This window comes from Haliotis asinina, chromosome 7, assembly GCF_037392515.1.
Source record: "Haliotis asinina isolate JCU_RB_2024 chromosome 7, JCU_Hal_asi_v2, whole genome shotgun sequence".
Classification (NCBI taxonomy): Eukaryota; Metazoa; Mollusca; class Gastropoda; order Lepetellida; family Haliotidae; genus Haliotis; species Haliotis asinina.
In genome coordinates, this window is record NC_090286.1 from 10,225,459 (window position 1) to 10,241,743 (window position 16,285).

The window sequence follows — 16,285 nt, forward strand, 5'->3', positions numbered from 1 at the left end:
TTTAACATTGTAACACGTAAGTCCTGTCGAGCCATCACAGGGGATAGGTGTTGTAAGTTCAAGCCATAATTGAAGGATATATTTGTTGTTTATTCACATTTAATGATTCTATTCTTAAAAAAAGGTGTTTGTCAGACAATTTTGATAAACGTTGCGTAAATAGATACATGTTTTGTAACTGGCAGTTTAAATCATGTCTGTCACCCAAAGCGTCTTGAGACATATTGTTTTGGTTTAGTTTCTGTCCGTGTTGACGTTCCCATTGTTTCTGGAACATAACCTTAAAACCATTAGATCAATCTTCACCAAACCTGGTATACTACGTCTCCATCTCATGAACATGTTTGAGGGTTTTCTAAATGTAAGTTCTTTCTGTATTCATGACAACAGTTCTTTTTGACGGGTAAAAGCCATTTTCAGAGCAACATTCTGAAACTATATGCGACACCCCTCTATAACTTGTAAAACTTGCAGAAGCAAACCGAGTGAAACAAATGTTGGCATTCAGTTTAGTTGTTCCAAAATATTCAAAACGTCAGTGAAACATTGTTTCATATCTAACCTTCCCAAACGGGAAGTACGGGTTGAACTGTGTGGCACAATTTCACTGCAGTCTTCATGTGTTTTTACCTCGTTTCAGTTATGACATGGCTGAAATGCTGTCGCTATGACTATAAATTTTAACTCACTCACTCTCTCATGCTTTGAGACAGAGAGAGGCAGTTGTTAACGACAGTATCATTTGAATGTTGTATCACTAACAACATTATGTTTGGATCATTTGGCAAAGCTATTCTATTTTATATTTTCAGAATCAAAGAAGATACTTCCTGACAAAATGGCCCATTCGTTTACAAATATACCCGGTCTTGGTGTTCTGGTTGGTGGGCTTGTCGGAGTGGCGATGACACTTATCTTAGCTGCTGGAGTGTATCTGTGTTTACACTGTAGACCATGCAGGTAGGTGTGCAATAAAGTGATGACTATACATATAAACATAAACATGTACGTGCGAATTAACATACATTGAGTGTAGCATTGACATTTGTTTGCTCTTTTCAACACGCAGGATGCAGGATGATCATAGGTCTGTGAAGGAAGAGGAGACTAAAGACACACAGAACTCACAGAACATAAACACGAGAATCGAGACCTGTGTATAGAACATCACTGACGAACTGACTGGCAGGCAATAGAACTGCAGACAGAAGGATAAACCTCCAGGAACTGACGAAACGTTTCAAAATGACAAACCATACATTTTACCATGAAGTTTAAATGTATATCTTCGCCCTGTGATTGATTTCAGTATAATCAGAAGGTATTGCATCAGGTGTTTTGCGTCTGTGAATGCTTCATTTAGACACAATGGTTGTTTTATATTTTTTGTTATGACTGGAACCACTAAGTGTCATTTATTCTTTTACCACGTGGCTGCACAGTGTTAGTTTTGATGCCATGACATGGGGAGACCCTGTCATGTTGAAGCAATCTCATGCTCTCTCAGCGATTGGACAGCGATTCTAATTGTATATCCTTCTTATTAACTTCATGTTTTCACGTCTCTGTATAATATATGGGGTAGAATGATGGATAAAGCATTTGCTCGTCACACCGAATACACGGGTTTGATTTCGATCACTTGCTTTCAGCTCTCACATGGGTGGCGATATCTCCGCGCATCACATTGCTATCAATGTGTTAACTGTCAGTGCTCTAGTGTAAACTGTTAAATTGGCATTCTTATGTGATAGTGGTTCTTTTAACCGGCACGGAAACATTGGACTATATGTTATTACTTGAAGTAAAAACTTCTTTAGTATTACCGCCACAGTGCAATTTGGGGACATAAATCCGATTTTGAATACAAGTACCATTTTGAAGTGTTATGAGTAATTACTGGTAGTCAATTCAAATATCAAATACTCAGACAAAAACATAATTGCCTTTTATAGGAAACACTATCCAAACGGACAAAAGTTATGGATACAATTTTGGAAAATCTCTGTTTGTATACATATACAATTGATTTCAAAGCCATCTTGAAATATGAAACAGGCAATCTTAAAGGATGTTATGTTTGTTTTATTGTGACAAACAAACGTTGCTTTCTAGTCAAACAAAATAGGATTTTATTCAAGTTAATAGATAGTAACAAAAATGTTTAAGCAGCCATGCGTACCTTTACACATCAACTAATGACTATATCATCTGACAGGAAAATTGGGAGAGATGCTCACACCCAGTTGATACGTAACTCAGATTTACATCTTTAACTAATATGGCTGAACATGCATCGCGTACAAATGCGATGTCCATACCCGCCAACCTGGCATTCCATAGACGTAAGATACCTTTGTACATATGCAGAGATTCTTCTGTAACAAATGACACAACACTGTCAGCGTTCAATGCATGTATTAACAACTTGCTTCAGTTATCAGTAACATTTATAACATATTGACTGACATATGACCATAAACCCATTTTGATGTTGGGTTAACTTTCAATATATTTTTTTGACTTTATGTTGATGAAGTGTACATTACAGACGTTGGATATATGTTAACAGTTATAGCTAATGTCCATACCAAAGGTACGACACAAACTTCTGTGTAAATTTCTGTCTTGAATAGATGGTCTTTTGGTTAACTTTAAAAGCATATATGTTATGACCTCACGTTGGAGAGGTGCAGGAACAAGAAACAATGGGCGCTGGGTGTGACTTCAATGCTATGCAAATTCTGTGGCGCTAGTGCGAATCAGTGTACAATTTGTGAAGTGGTACGAATCAATGTAACATTCTGGTCATGAAGTACGCACCTATGTGAAATTCTGTTCGACCAGTTCTAATATTTGCCCAATCCTGTTAATGTGGTACAAATCTGGGTGAAATTCTCTGGAACTAATAAGAATCAATGTGAAATTCTGTGTAACTAGTGCAGAATAATATCAAATCCTGTGGATCTAGTGCAAATCAATGTGACATTCTGTGGAACTAGTACAAATCAATGTGAAATTCTGCGGAACTGGTACAGATCAGTGTCAAATTCTGTGAAATTACAAAATATAATATGGAATTCTGTGGATCTAGTGCAAATCGATGGGAAATTGTGTGGAAGTAATGCAAATCCATGTAAAATTCTGCTCGTCCAACTTGCAATTTTGGTGAAGTAGTGCAAATCTATGTGACATTCAGCAGATGAAGTACGCGTCTATGTGAAATTTTAAATTCTGTTAGACCAGTACTAATTTAGTGCAATCTGGTTAAAGTGGTACATATGTGGGTGCAATTCTGTGGAGGTAATACGAATCGATGAGAAATTCTGTGGAAGTAATAGGAATCAATTTGAAATTCTGTGCAACTAGTACAAATCAATGTTAATTTTGTAGAATTAGTGCAAAGCGACGTGAAATTTTGTGGAGGTAATGCAAATCAAGGTGATATTCTGTGAACCTTGTGCAAGTTAATCCGATATTCTGTGAAACTACTACACACCAATGTGAAATTCTAGAACAAATCAATGTCAAATTGTAAGGAACTAGTACCAAACAGTATACAATTCTTTGGATCTAGTACGAATCGATGTAAAATTGTATGGATCTGGTACAAATCATTGTCCAAATCTGTGGATCTAGTGCAAATCGATGTGAAATTCTGTTGCACTGGTGGCGAATCCATGTGGAATATTATGGAACCAAGGCGAAACTATGTGAAATTCTGAGGACGTAGAGCAAATCTAGACTTGATACCTGGTTCAAACAGAAAATCGGAATCAAGCTAGTTTACGTCTAAGATTATCACAGCAGACATTGTTTATTTCGTCCAATGTGTAAATGTCCTCTACATTTCTACCACGGTAAGCAAGTTTCAGATTAATCATTTGAAACCATAATCGTGGTAGCCGAAAGACCGTAAAGTTCATCTATGAAAATATAACGAGATCCGTTCTGACTTGACTCTGGGGTAAATGGTGTCAACTTTACTGGGTGATTGGTGGTATATTGTGTAGTGAGACAACATAAACTAGAAATATTACACTTTGGTCCATATTAACAACGTTAAGGTATGGTATCAAAATTATTAATATTAACATACCCACAACTGCGTATGGGCATTTCAAGTAATATAGAAAGTACCGAACTGAATAGTGTGGTAATGTCGTCGTTCTTTTTGTAGATGTAATGTAGTCCGTCGGGACTGTCTGGCGCTGACTTTAGATGTTAGCGTAGGTGTTTGAAGAGTCTGTTCTCAGAATACACTGCAGGGCAAAGTCATGGAACATCTGAACATCATTCTGAAAACAAAGCCAAGACAGTGAAAGAATTCTGATCCCAAAGACAGCTTTGATAGAAAAGTTTCATAATAGATCATAGATGGTTTTCATAACTATAGACAACATCACATTTCAGCACGAATAGAGACAATGCCAAAGGCTATATCACATTACGCCATACATTCATGAAGAAACCCATAGTGCCGCACAAGCCATCAACATGAATTATGGCAAGGATACACGGATCATAGTCCAAACATTTAGAACAGTTTGGGTCACAGAAAATCGAATATGAAAGTTGTGTCAATAGATGTCGACAGATGTGTCAACTGCACCCAAAATGTTGTCATTTTCGGCATGAATTCTTTTCTGTACGTTTGTCGGGTGCTAAGATAGCCTAGTGGTTAACATGATTGCTTGTCAACCCGAAAACCCGGGTTCGATTCCCCACATGGGTACAAGACCTGATGCCCATTTCGTGTATGCCCTTCTGTATATTGCTGATTGCTTTTTTTTCTAAAAGCGGTGTAAAACTAAAACCTCACTCATTCTGTTTGTCAGTTTCAAAATGGTTTGAATTATGCAAGCTGGTTTAGTCGATAGTACAGCGTATTTGACATATATTACTGTTATTACGTCGACACCAGAGCCATTGGTTCTTACATAGTTTCATCGCAGATACATAACAGCCATAAGGAATAAAAGGTTCGTAACCACAATTGTTAGGGAATAATGGCATTGGGCACTAAGTTTGAAATATGTAAAATGTGATTTAGATCATATTATTAATCTTGGGTATTTAAAACCAGTGTCCTACCTTGTTGAACTGAAGGTCAGGACAGCATCTGAGAAATGTTCTTACATGGCCGATAACATCAACAGAAGTGTCCTCACGAATACCGGAAAGGATGTTCCCCATAATGCAGAAAGAGACGGCTAGCTTTCTGTCATTGTCGCTGGAATATATGCAAACAATTTCATAAAATTGGTGGCTCTATTGTATAAATTTCCCTCCTGTCAAAATTACTTTAGGGTTAGTCTTACTTGTGAAGGACGACCACTGGGTGAGGTTGAGTTGATATTTCCTGCAGTTGGGCGTGGTTCAGCAAATATGATGTCATGACTTCTGTTGTCAAGGGGGCATCAACTCTGATCATCTTCACCTGGCGAGCCCTGTCTGTCTGTGTATCAGATGTAATATATATGCATTCATTATTGCCCATTCACGAAGGCAGTATCGTGTTTATTGACCCCAGTCTCTGATCTAGGTTAATATCAGAGTCCATAAAATACTTGTTGCCATTATTATAGTAACACAAATAAAAAGAATATTTTAAACTCAGCAACATGTAAACCACTGGCAACGAGAAGTTGACATCAAGTAGAACAAGCGATGTGTTACGCTCTTCTGGATTTGTTACAATTATTTCTCTCTGCTCGGTCAATTTGCTACATTTTTAAGGTGGACGTCCACAGTTTAATCTTTGATTGAAGGTAGTCTGGGTCTCGGTGAAATATGAAGGACGATTAGGCAATCATTTATATGAGAATACAATTACAGTGGAATACGAAGTGGAAACAACCGACGCCGTCTTTTAGGAGAACTAATAATGAATGATCATGGCTCATTACTTTTGTGGTCAGCCGCAAGTTGTTCATGGTGAGATCTGTTGACAGGCTGGATTCACTTGTTGTTGTCACCGTAATCTCACCATGCGTCTTTGACCTTCCTTCTGCTGGGACTAAACCCACCTTAAATAGACAATATTTAAAATTCGTGAAATAGGACGACTACAGTGTGTTCGCAGTGAAACCGTATTGATGAATTTCACTTCAAACAAAACTGTAAATGAAATGAAGTGAAATTAAGACTGTGAATCCTCATAATTTTACATTAATTTTACCCAACTAAACATTAAAATCTCAGAATTTTATTTAACACACGCAAAATGTTGTTTAACAAACGATAATACATTACAATCGCTATTACTGGATATTTATTACTTTGTATTACAAAAGACATGCACATTGAATGAAACACCAAACAATGTACAATTGGTCTAAGTTAACGCTGATATTTAAGTGTTCAATTGGCAAAGTAACATTATAAGGATTCGCAGTCGTAATTTCACTTTATTTGATTTACTTTTTTGTTGAAAGTGAATTTATCGGTACGTTTTCACTGCAATCAGGCTATAGTGTATGATAATAGAACTGATGTTTACATATGTTATGCTGCATTTGTGATACAGATATACAACCTCACTTATAATACGATATAGCAAGGCCGTTCATGGCAGACATTAAGCTATCACTTGAATATACCATCATAATTAATGACATGTTATTGCTGTGAAATTCTGATCATCCAACAGTTGTTGGCAATCTATAGCCCGCTTTTATTTTGTATTGTCCTCAGCAATTAATCTGTTTTAGATATCATTACTAGCTTTTAAATGAATGTCTGTGATATACTAGTGGTTTGGGGGTTCTTCATTTTAGATTGTTTCAAATATTCCTCATATATATCCTGTAATTTTCATTGGTCTCGTCACGATATGGCTGCGATATTTCCGATGTGACGATAAATATTCACTCACTCACTCACATGCAATGTAGAACATAATACAAAAGTTAGAAGACTACCCTTCTTTACATATTTCATGTTCGTCAATTTACATACATTTGGCGTGACGACGACGATGGTTTGGACGTTGTTCTCTTCTACCAGTTTCCACAACAGTTTCACCACACCCGGGGAAGGTGCAGTGGCTTGCAGGTACCCCTTTAGACAAGTCAGGGACTGAAAAGACGAATACATGTTGATGGGAGAAATCCTACACAAATATGCCCGTTTTAACCCCAACATCCTAAACTCTCTTGTTCATTCAGATACAAAGGAAGTGTACCTTTGTGTTCGCATGTGTTAAGTTCAAGACGGTGTGATAAGGTTCAAAAATCGGAATCTTACATTATTTTCTGTCTTACAAATGTGTCTTGAAACGTGTTGGAAATAAGATTTCCAAGATCATCTGATATTGCTGTCGCTTATTGTGCACCTACCGGTCCTACACGGACAATGAAGTCTTGATTACCATCCACCCACATTCTGTGTCGGTCGGGGGGATCTGTTAAATATCAACATAGTAATAATACCAGTTGGGTTATCATATTCTACAGTTCCCCGTTAAGAGAAAACGCTGATTCTACATTTCACTAATTTTACAATCATAGCCTGTATTTCTTTAGAGAGAAGAAGATCGTGGTGTAGAAGCTGTCAATAGACTAACATACAGATATCAGGTCTGATTCAACGGAAGGCATTATTTTCATTTGCAATACACACTGCTCACGTTTATGGTTTCGAATCCGTGGGTTTGGACTCCAAACAAAATATAAAGTAGACCAGATGGTATGCCAGTCTTACAATAGATGGGTTTCGTTTTACGCCACATTCAGCAATATTCCAGTTACATGGCGGCGGTCTGTAAATAATCGAGTCTAGACCACACAATCCTGAGATCAACAGTATGAGCATGAATCCGCCCAGTTGGGAAGCGATGACATGTTTCAACCAAGTCAGCGATCCTGATCATCTGATCCCGCTAGTCGAGTCTTACGACAGGCGTAGCTGCCTTTTGTGACAATCATGGGTTGCTGAAGGCCTGTTCTACCCCGGACCGTCACGGATATCGAATAGATGACATAAACGTGACGTTTGAACTTAACCTTAGGTGAGCTTTCGAAATGCATGGCCATGGGTTCCAATGATTTTCTTTAGTTTGGATGTTGAGTTACAGAATGTATGAACTCACCTCCTCGCACCTCTGTCAATAGCATCTGTGAACACAGATATGTACACTACACATGCGATAGAATAACATTTAGTTGGATATAATGGTTGTTCAGTTCATAACGAATAGAACAAGAAAGGTATATAAAATACAACATTTCCGCATTATACAAATCTGCGGAAAACTCTTGTCGTATACAGTGGGTGTCGGTGAGAAATTTCTACTGCCCAGGGGGCGGTGGGGTAGTCGTGTGTATTAAGTATTCGCACGTCAGGTCAAAGATCCGTCCTCGACCTGGGAACAGTGTCGGAAGCCCATATCTGGAATCGGCTACCTTACTTACATACTAAGCATGCTTACTCACCCCACCCCATCCCCGGGGAATTTTCTGAACTCTGACCTCTGATAATTGACAGTGGGTATTGGTAAGAAATTTCCATGCCATTCGTTGATATACATGTACTTAAGCAACTCTTTTTGTCCTCATAAGTCGTTTGTTTCTAACTGAAGTTATTTGCAAATTTATATAATGACTAGTAAGACAAACTTACACGAGTGTATCAACATTGCACTGTTTGCAAGTTTTTCTCAAACTGAATTTGTGAGAGGGTAATTCCCAATGTAGTTTTGATATGTAAAGGGTGCAAATATATCCTTTGAATATTTTCAGGGGGCGGTGGGATAGCCTTGTGTACTAAGTGTTCGCAAGTCTGACCGAAGATCCGTGTTTGATTCCCCACATGGGCACAATGTCGGAAGCTAATATCTAGGATCTGCTGCCTTGCTTAAAAGCATACTTACTCACCCGACCCCACCCCACCCCACCCCGGTGATTTTTCTCAACACTGACCTCTGATAATTGACTGAAAGTCTTGCCATCCACGGTGGTGTCCATACCGCTGCTGCTGTAGCTGTTCGTGTAGCTGGAAACGTCCATGCTGGTATTGCCATATGTCGTCATCTCCAGTAGGCACATGAAGACACACTCATACTGTGCCTGTCATTGAGATGGACCAAATAAACGCGTTCCAATCATAAAATAGCAGGGTATGTCGTATCACCACTCCATATTTATATGATAATGGAGAACGTCTAACTTTGTTTCAACAGGTATTGTTCTCTTAACGCGCCTTTCCATCAGAAGACAAAATGCAGAATGTTCAAGGACAGACGGTTTAAGTGCTAGTTCACTACATTCACAAATATAACTTTCTGAAAATATTTGACAAATTACGTGCACCTACCGGTGTCTGTATCATGTTCTTCCTCTGCTCCCTCATGGCTGACACATAAGTCAGGACATCCACAATGCCCTCCCCTCGGGCCTGGTCTATCAGGGAGTCAACGGCGATGTACGTGCCTGTACGTCCAATACCGGCGCTGAAAATGTTCATGGGGAAACAATGGCATTACTGGCCACTTTCTCAGAATCTGTGATTGTCTGTAGCATCACGGTTGTTATATGCTGAATTATTGCAGCTGGCACTGGACGTTTCTACTGAAATCTACCCATAATCGTGTCTCGTATTGTCCAAAAAGGTAGAATGTTAACATGATCCAAACATTTGAAGTCCATGTAGGTACGTGCACAGGTTAAGTGATACTGTCCACTCATTTTCACATGTCTAACGAACGGGCAAGATGGATACTTCAGTATGATTGAATGAATGACGTTATTTGATGAGGCCACTGACACTTTACACATATCAGAAAATTACAGAGGCACGGGAGGCGCCTGTAAAATCAGAAATACAGATGACAGTTGACAGAAAGGCGATCATTGTCAATAGCGACCTTCAAGATGCGAAAAAATGAAGGTGACAATAACGTATTTCGCAATTTAAATGCAAAAAGGTGTACTTTCCACAAATACTTTCCACAAATACTTAGTTCATCATGACACAACAGCAGCCGTTTAACCTATCCAGCGTTGGAAATTTCCAAATATCAATTGGAATAACATGAGATCATCGTCGAATGAACACTCTAGGGTATAGAAGGATTCAGTTTCTATCACAGGAATAACACAAAGGGGGCATAGTTGCTTCATACGTCAGTGTGAAGACTAGCTGTCTTCACAATAGTCATCGGACAGTAATCCAAGTGCTTGTGCCACTTAAGATGACCACACCTGCAGTGGACAAGCAGCGGTCCATCTGTTTCCGATTTTACATGTCTAACGAACGGCCAAGATAGAGACTTCAACATGATTAAATGAATGTATTGAATGTTTGAGGCCACCAGCCCCTTTACAAAGAGTACAACATGTTAGAATATACCATGGGAAGCGCCTGTAAAATACAGATGGCAGCTGACAGAAGAGGCGATGCCTGTAAATAGCGAACTTCAAGATGCGAAGTAATGAAAGTGACAAGAACGTATTTCGCAATTTAAATGCAAAAAAATGTGTACTTTCCAGGAATAACTGTTATTTCATTATGACATAACAGCAGCCATTTAAAACTATCGAGAGTTGGAAATTCCCAGATATGATTTGGAATGATTACTGAGATCATCGTAGTATGAACATTCTAGGGTGTGGAGGAAGTCAGGTTCTATCACAGGAATAACACAAAGGGGGCATAGTTGCTTCATACGTCAGTGTGAAGACTAGCTGTCTTCACAATAGTCATCGGACAGTAATCCAAGTGCTTGTGCCACTTAAGATGACCACACCTGCAGTGGACAAGCAGCGGTCCATCTGTTTCCGAAGCTGTCCGCCGGACCAACCAGATGTAGTTGACGAGGGCGAGTGTGTCCGGTACACCGTGGTCGGGCCAGGATGTAAAGTGGAACTGGATCACAGATCGACACTCTCCAGTCTGTAACATAACATTGTTATGATTCACTTTGAAAAATTAATACTGATGAAAGGTTAAACCAAAAGGAATCCTTGGCATCTCAAGCATTCTACTTAATAGCAAGCAAACATATGGCTCAGGGCAAATCGGAATTGAATCAGGCATACTTCTTTCACTGTGTTGTCAAATTTGCAAATGTCCTCCTCTTGTCTATCACAAGAAAGGTCTGAAATCAGAAGAGGTTCTGCTACGTAACTGTAAACAAGAAAAAGCTGCGGCTGTAGGAATATTGTTTGCTGTAACTGGATACTCAAACCCATGTATTGCAAGAGGACAAGTCAGCACTCACTGTGTTAGAGGTGACTTTCAGATGTCTTGTTGTAAAGTTCGCACGGGTCTGTGTTTCCGTCACCTCTATTTTCAAAACACCACTTTCCATTACGCCATCTGTCGGCCAGTATCGTTCACATTTCACCTAAAATTAGAATTCAGTCTTGACATATTATGCCTTGTTAGTGTGCTTTGGCCAAATGTGGATGCAAGTGTGAAATCTTACCCTACTTTCCTCCACGAGACCAGTCAGCATGACCACATGGCTGCAGGAATGTTCCCAGATCATCCGCCAGAAGTCTCCCACGGTCTTCTTGTTGGGAGCTACATACATGAAATTATGAAAGCAAAAACGGACATATTAAGCTGACAGATATTAGTAATGGCAAACTTTAAAACCTAGTATCTAAAAATCTATTACAATAGTGACTGAGTGAGTGAGTGACTTTAGTTTTACTCTGCAGTCTGCAGTATTCCACCTATATGGCGGCAGTCTGTAAATAAACGAGTCCTGGGCAGACAATCTTAATGACAACTCCATGAGCATCTACCTGCGCAGGTAAGATGTGTCAACCAAGTCAGCGAGCCTGACCACCTGATTCCGTTAGTCACCTCAAATGGCAAGCATATTCACTTTATATGGCAAGCATGGGTTGCTGAAAGAATATTCTGCCCCGGACCTTCAGGGATCTTTTACAGTAATGAACATTTAATGGTTACACAAATGGGTGATTCTTAACGATATAATTTCAAATGATCAATAGGCTGTGCCAGCTTATGCCATAAATATTCTCCGAAACTAACTGTGAAACCAAAACACAACAACGTCGGCTTAAGTGCACCAACAACCCACCCTGAGATGCAATATATGTCTTCCCTTGGTTGTAGCTCTGAAACAAAAAACAAGAACAGGAAAGTCATGTACTGTGTGTTGTCGTATGTCAGTGTATCTACACACAACACTTTTAGCTAAGAAGAACTCTAATTGTCCTGATGATCTCACATGTTTATTGTGTCCCCAAATATTGCCGTAACTGGCAGAAAATACAGCATCCTATTCAATTTTGTGAACATATGAGCAAAATACTGACGTGCATGAAGCTTGCGTTGATGTAGTCAGACCCGGGGACGTCGGGGAGAGGCGTTAGGCGAACTCTGTTGTGGTCGTCTGAAAATTGGACTCAAGCTGCATTATCTGTTGGTATCAATTCGTTTGTTGAAGTTTAACCTTTATCTTAAGCTGTTCAATACCGTTCATCCACTCCTTTTTACTCACAGGGGTAGTAGCCTCTAAATTTGTTCTTGCCGCTGTTCTCGGGTTTCTGGGAGTCTTGATACGTCGACGTAAACCCATTTGGGAGTCTCTGTTAGCACAGTATGACAAACACAAACTTTAAAAAAACAAACACAAACAAAAACAATAACAAAAAAACCCAAAAAAATAAACAATAAACAAAACAAAACCAAAAACAAATAATGGAAATTCACTGTCAAACATTAATAGAGTATTTGAAGACAAAGGAGAATTTTCATGTCTTGTAGTGTAACGTGGACAAAGCTCACGTGGTATTCTTTCTCAAATCCATCTTTTCTCTCCTTAAGTGTTGCCACCGTTGCAGCTAGTTCTGACACAGGGACGTCTCTTACGGCATCATCGGCTCCTGCGTTGTAGTAACCACTGTCAGGAGACTGACCTCCTTCCTCAACGTCTTCCTCCTCCTCATCTTTAGAATCCTGCTGCTTACCTGCTGTAGACTGTGTGGCTGGTTTGGGCTTTATAGCTGGCTTCTGATTAATTGCCGCGCTCTCTAGAGCGACGTTTTCATAAATGCCGTTCTCTACAGAAGTGAAAAATGAACCGTTATCATCACTTCACTGACTTCATTCCAGTGGATTTCGGGCATGTAAATTATTCCTTCATAAAATCCATGTAGTATTACAATTACTATTCCTTTGGACTTATTTAATATAATGAGATGGGCTTTACACCGTTAAAATAATAACAATAATAATTAAACGGTAGGAAGGAGACCTCAAGGCAGAGGAAATTCCGACTTCTACAGAATTTGTATTTTGTACTTGTACAATTTAATTTCTATGAATGACAAGAGCACGAGAGTGTTGCAGAAATCCAGAAACATAATCGCTGCCACCCAAACGGAATCCGATCCCACAATCTTATGTTTCTGATAGTGTTACCCCCATCCCTGTCCCCTTAACCTTAAGAACATATCATTAGACATTGAAACATGACTATATGTACATTTTAGTAGTCACCTATAGTGTTTTACTTGCCCTGCCACAAATACATCTTGTCTCAAAGAGTTGTGCTGAAATATTTACACATGTAGTGCTATTTAGACCTTAGCACACAGAATACAATCTTTCATTGTAGTGAGCTTTATTTAAACAATAATTGATGATAAAAATGTTGGCACGAAAATGTTTGTCATACCTTGTTGTGGTTTACTGTGTGCTTTAGGGTGAAACTCAGAAACGTGTTTATTTATTTCGTTATCGTGAAACCGCCGTCTCCTCCTGCATCAAAAAATAAAATAAAATAAAATGGCCAGAAGAACCAAAGTCACAAAGAGTTATTTGTCACACGATCTGACATTGCCTGACACCATACCGATTTAGGAATAAGGTCAGAAACGCCAAAGAAGGATGTAAAGATCTGAAATGTGATTCCTACATACACCTAAACCTCCAAATCCTGCTAGTCTGCCTCATTGAAAAATATCCCGAGGAAGGCATTCGTATAAAACAAATAAAGCACATTTTCAACATTATGTAACCGTTAGTGTACTTATCCTTAATCATTGTTTTTAGGCTGTGGCCTTGCTGTGGGACATTTGTGTGCGTTGCAGTACATGTAGTTTTCTGTTACAATCAACACTGTAATTTGTGGATTCCATTGTGGGGATTATGTTTAAACATATGGTCATAATCCAGTTAAAAAATGTAGACAACTATGCTGACTAAAGTTTCAAATGATATCTCACTTCTGCATCAAAATGGAGGATATATTAATATTTTAATTTATACTCATGAAAGTATCTCAAGTTGCCAATGCGGCATCGTCTCAAACATGACGTCTTTTAATCTGAACCAATAGCCGATTCTTGGTTATATTTCATGAAGTTTATTGGTGTACTTTAGTGTCCAACTTCCACTGATATACCATCTAACAGCCCACATATAAGCGGTGCATGGTATCAAAAATGGTGTAACATATATGTTGAGTTCCGCTAGTGTGTATGAGTTTATCAATTACCTTCTGACGAGGACAACAGCAGCAATGACGAGTATCGCAACTAGTAAACCTGCGACTGTTCCCCCCACAGCCGCTACCGGAAACTTGCCTGGTTCATTTTGAAGACCTGAAACACGTGTTGTGTTCACTATTCATCTCGTCAGATTCCGTGACAACATGCAGTATACTGTCTTCCAGTATTCACCAAAGTAATATCCTGGTCCAGGCAATTCCATTCATAAAACAGGCATCATCCGCACTCATAACGAAGGTGAGTCCTTTGAATATTGTATAGTTTGATACATACTTTTTACAGTAAATTTCATGAGAGTTTTTTTCTTGTAACTCTAAACACTATAAGTTATCACATCGTGTCGAGGGAAATACGAGGTTTTATCAGCCCCTCGTAATGTTGAAACACAGCCATACTCGCTCGGGACTGATAAAATCCCGTATTTCCCCCGACGCGATGTGATAACGAATTTATCTAGCCGAATGCTTTTTACTGAATGAAAAGAAAACAATACGCATCGAATCGAGTTGTTGTGGCAAAACGTTTCTTTGCTGCCATGTAGACACTAGCTGATCGACTGACCTCAATGAAGCGAGTTACTAAACGCTTGGCGATGCGTGCTTTTCTGACGTTACTGGTCACTGAGACGTGGGTGATTAGACTTTTGTACACGCTGCTCACGGATCGTGACGGGTGTACATGATATTTTATCAGAGTCATGTGAACGAATCAAAACTCGAAATTCTTACATGAGCTCGGATAATATCGTTTATCACATTTCAGTTTAGTCAGGAGCAGTCCAGACGAACAAGCAGACAAGGTTGTCACAGAGATTGACTGTTATAATGATTAGTCATTATTCAGATTGGTGAGCAATGAAATCACGTCACACGTGCACGCATATTACATACTCCAAACCCAAGCTTCCAATAGTCCTAGTGGTACTAGGTTGCCAATATGACATAGTAGTATTTCAGACATATGTTCTATTTCTCATACTGCAGGTGATCTGTATGCATGAAGTCATTTCCGATGAGAGGTATGAGATAAAGTATATATGTGTAACATACAACGCTGCATTGAGCAGGAAGAATGTGAGTATATCTCAACACATCTTCAGAGACAACTCCCATGACAGGTCATATTAACTGTATCGAGGTACCACATCTTGGATACCATGGCTGTTGACTAAAGTGGTTACTTCCAACATGGAGGACAAAATAGTTCATGCAGACTCTGCTGGTTCTACTCACGTTCCTGACACAGTTCGTGCTGCCACCCGGCTTCGCATCCACCAGGACATTCCCCCGAAATATGATGACACGTTTCGCTCTGAGCACACTGGCCACAGGTTTTGTTACAACTGACGCCATACGTCCCACTGGGGCACTCTGTTGTAATGACAATGTTTAGAATTAGTTCAGTTTCAACACATTAACACTAATCCTATCTAAGTATCAGATTGTTGGCTGGTGTAGTAAAGCACCAGTGATATGTATTACAGATTCAAACATTATTTCTCTATGTCCAAAGATACACTGAAATGTGCAACCCTCACAGTCCCAATAACATTCGTCTCAATTATATCAACAACACACACACACACGGGCTAGATTTTCGAAGCACCTTTAGCAGGAAGACAGTCGTAAGTCCCATACATTCATACATTAACTTACGACTATGTTAGCGCCTCTCCAAGCATGTCAGAGTTGTCAAGCATGCAATTTACATTTAACTTCATTATGAACATTCAAGTAAAAATCAAAGTGCTAAAGTAGCGTCACAAAATGTCCTAATCTTCATTTTTACAAGTT

The 16,285-nt window shown here is 39.2% G+C and overlaps 2 protein-coding genes across 2 annotated transcripts in view; both read right to left on the reverse strand.

Annotated features, from left to right (window-relative positions):
- LOC137290342 (multiple epidermal growth factor-like domains protein 6) overlaps positions 1 to 16,285 on the reverse strand; it is a 73,259-nt gene that overhangs the window by 37,727 nt on the left and 19,247 nt on the right. The gene's annotated exons all lie outside the window — the stretch shown is intronic.
- LOC137290332 (receptor-type tyrosine-protein phosphatase alpha-like) overlaps positions 2,218 to 16,285 on the reverse strand; it is a 120,797-nt gene continuing 106,729 nt past the window's right edge. Inside the window, exons 13-28 of the mRNA XM_067821176.1 lie at positions 12,766 to 13,040; positions 12,479 to 12,566; positions 12,294 to 12,370; positions 12,056 to 12,092; positions 11,429 to 11,526; positions 11,222 to 11,347; positions 10,748 to 10,893; positions 9,316 to 9,451; positions 8,922 to 9,068; positions 8,093 to 8,117; positions 7,341 to 7,405; positions 6,961 to 7,080; positions 5,910 to 6,029; positions 5,322 to 5,458; positions 5,095 to 5,233; positions 2,218 to 4,298 (exon numbers count right to left, since the gene is read on the reverse strand). Of these exons, the coding sequence (XP_067677277.1) occupies positions 4,218 to 4,298; positions 5,095 to 5,233; positions 5,322 to 5,458; positions 5,910 to 6,029; positions 6,961 to 7,080; positions 7,341 to 7,405; positions 8,093 to 8,117; positions 8,922 to 9,068; positions 9,316 to 9,451; positions 10,748 to 10,893; positions 11,222 to 11,347; positions 11,429 to 11,526; positions 12,056 to 12,092; positions 12,294 to 12,370; positions 12,479 to 12,566; positions 12,766 to 13,040 (1,817 nt within the window). The 3' untranslated portion in view covers positions 2,218 to 4,217. The remainder of the gene's footprint in view (positions 4,299 to 5,094; positions 5,234 to 5,321; positions 5,459 to 5,909; positions 6,030 to 6,960; positions 7,081 to 7,340; positions 7,406 to 8,092; positions 8,118 to 8,921; positions 9,069 to 9,315; positions 9,452 to 10,747; positions 10,894 to 11,221; positions 11,348 to 11,428; positions 11,527 to 12,055; positions 12,093 to 12,293; positions 12,371 to 12,478; positions 12,567 to 12,765; positions 13,041 to 16,285) is intronic.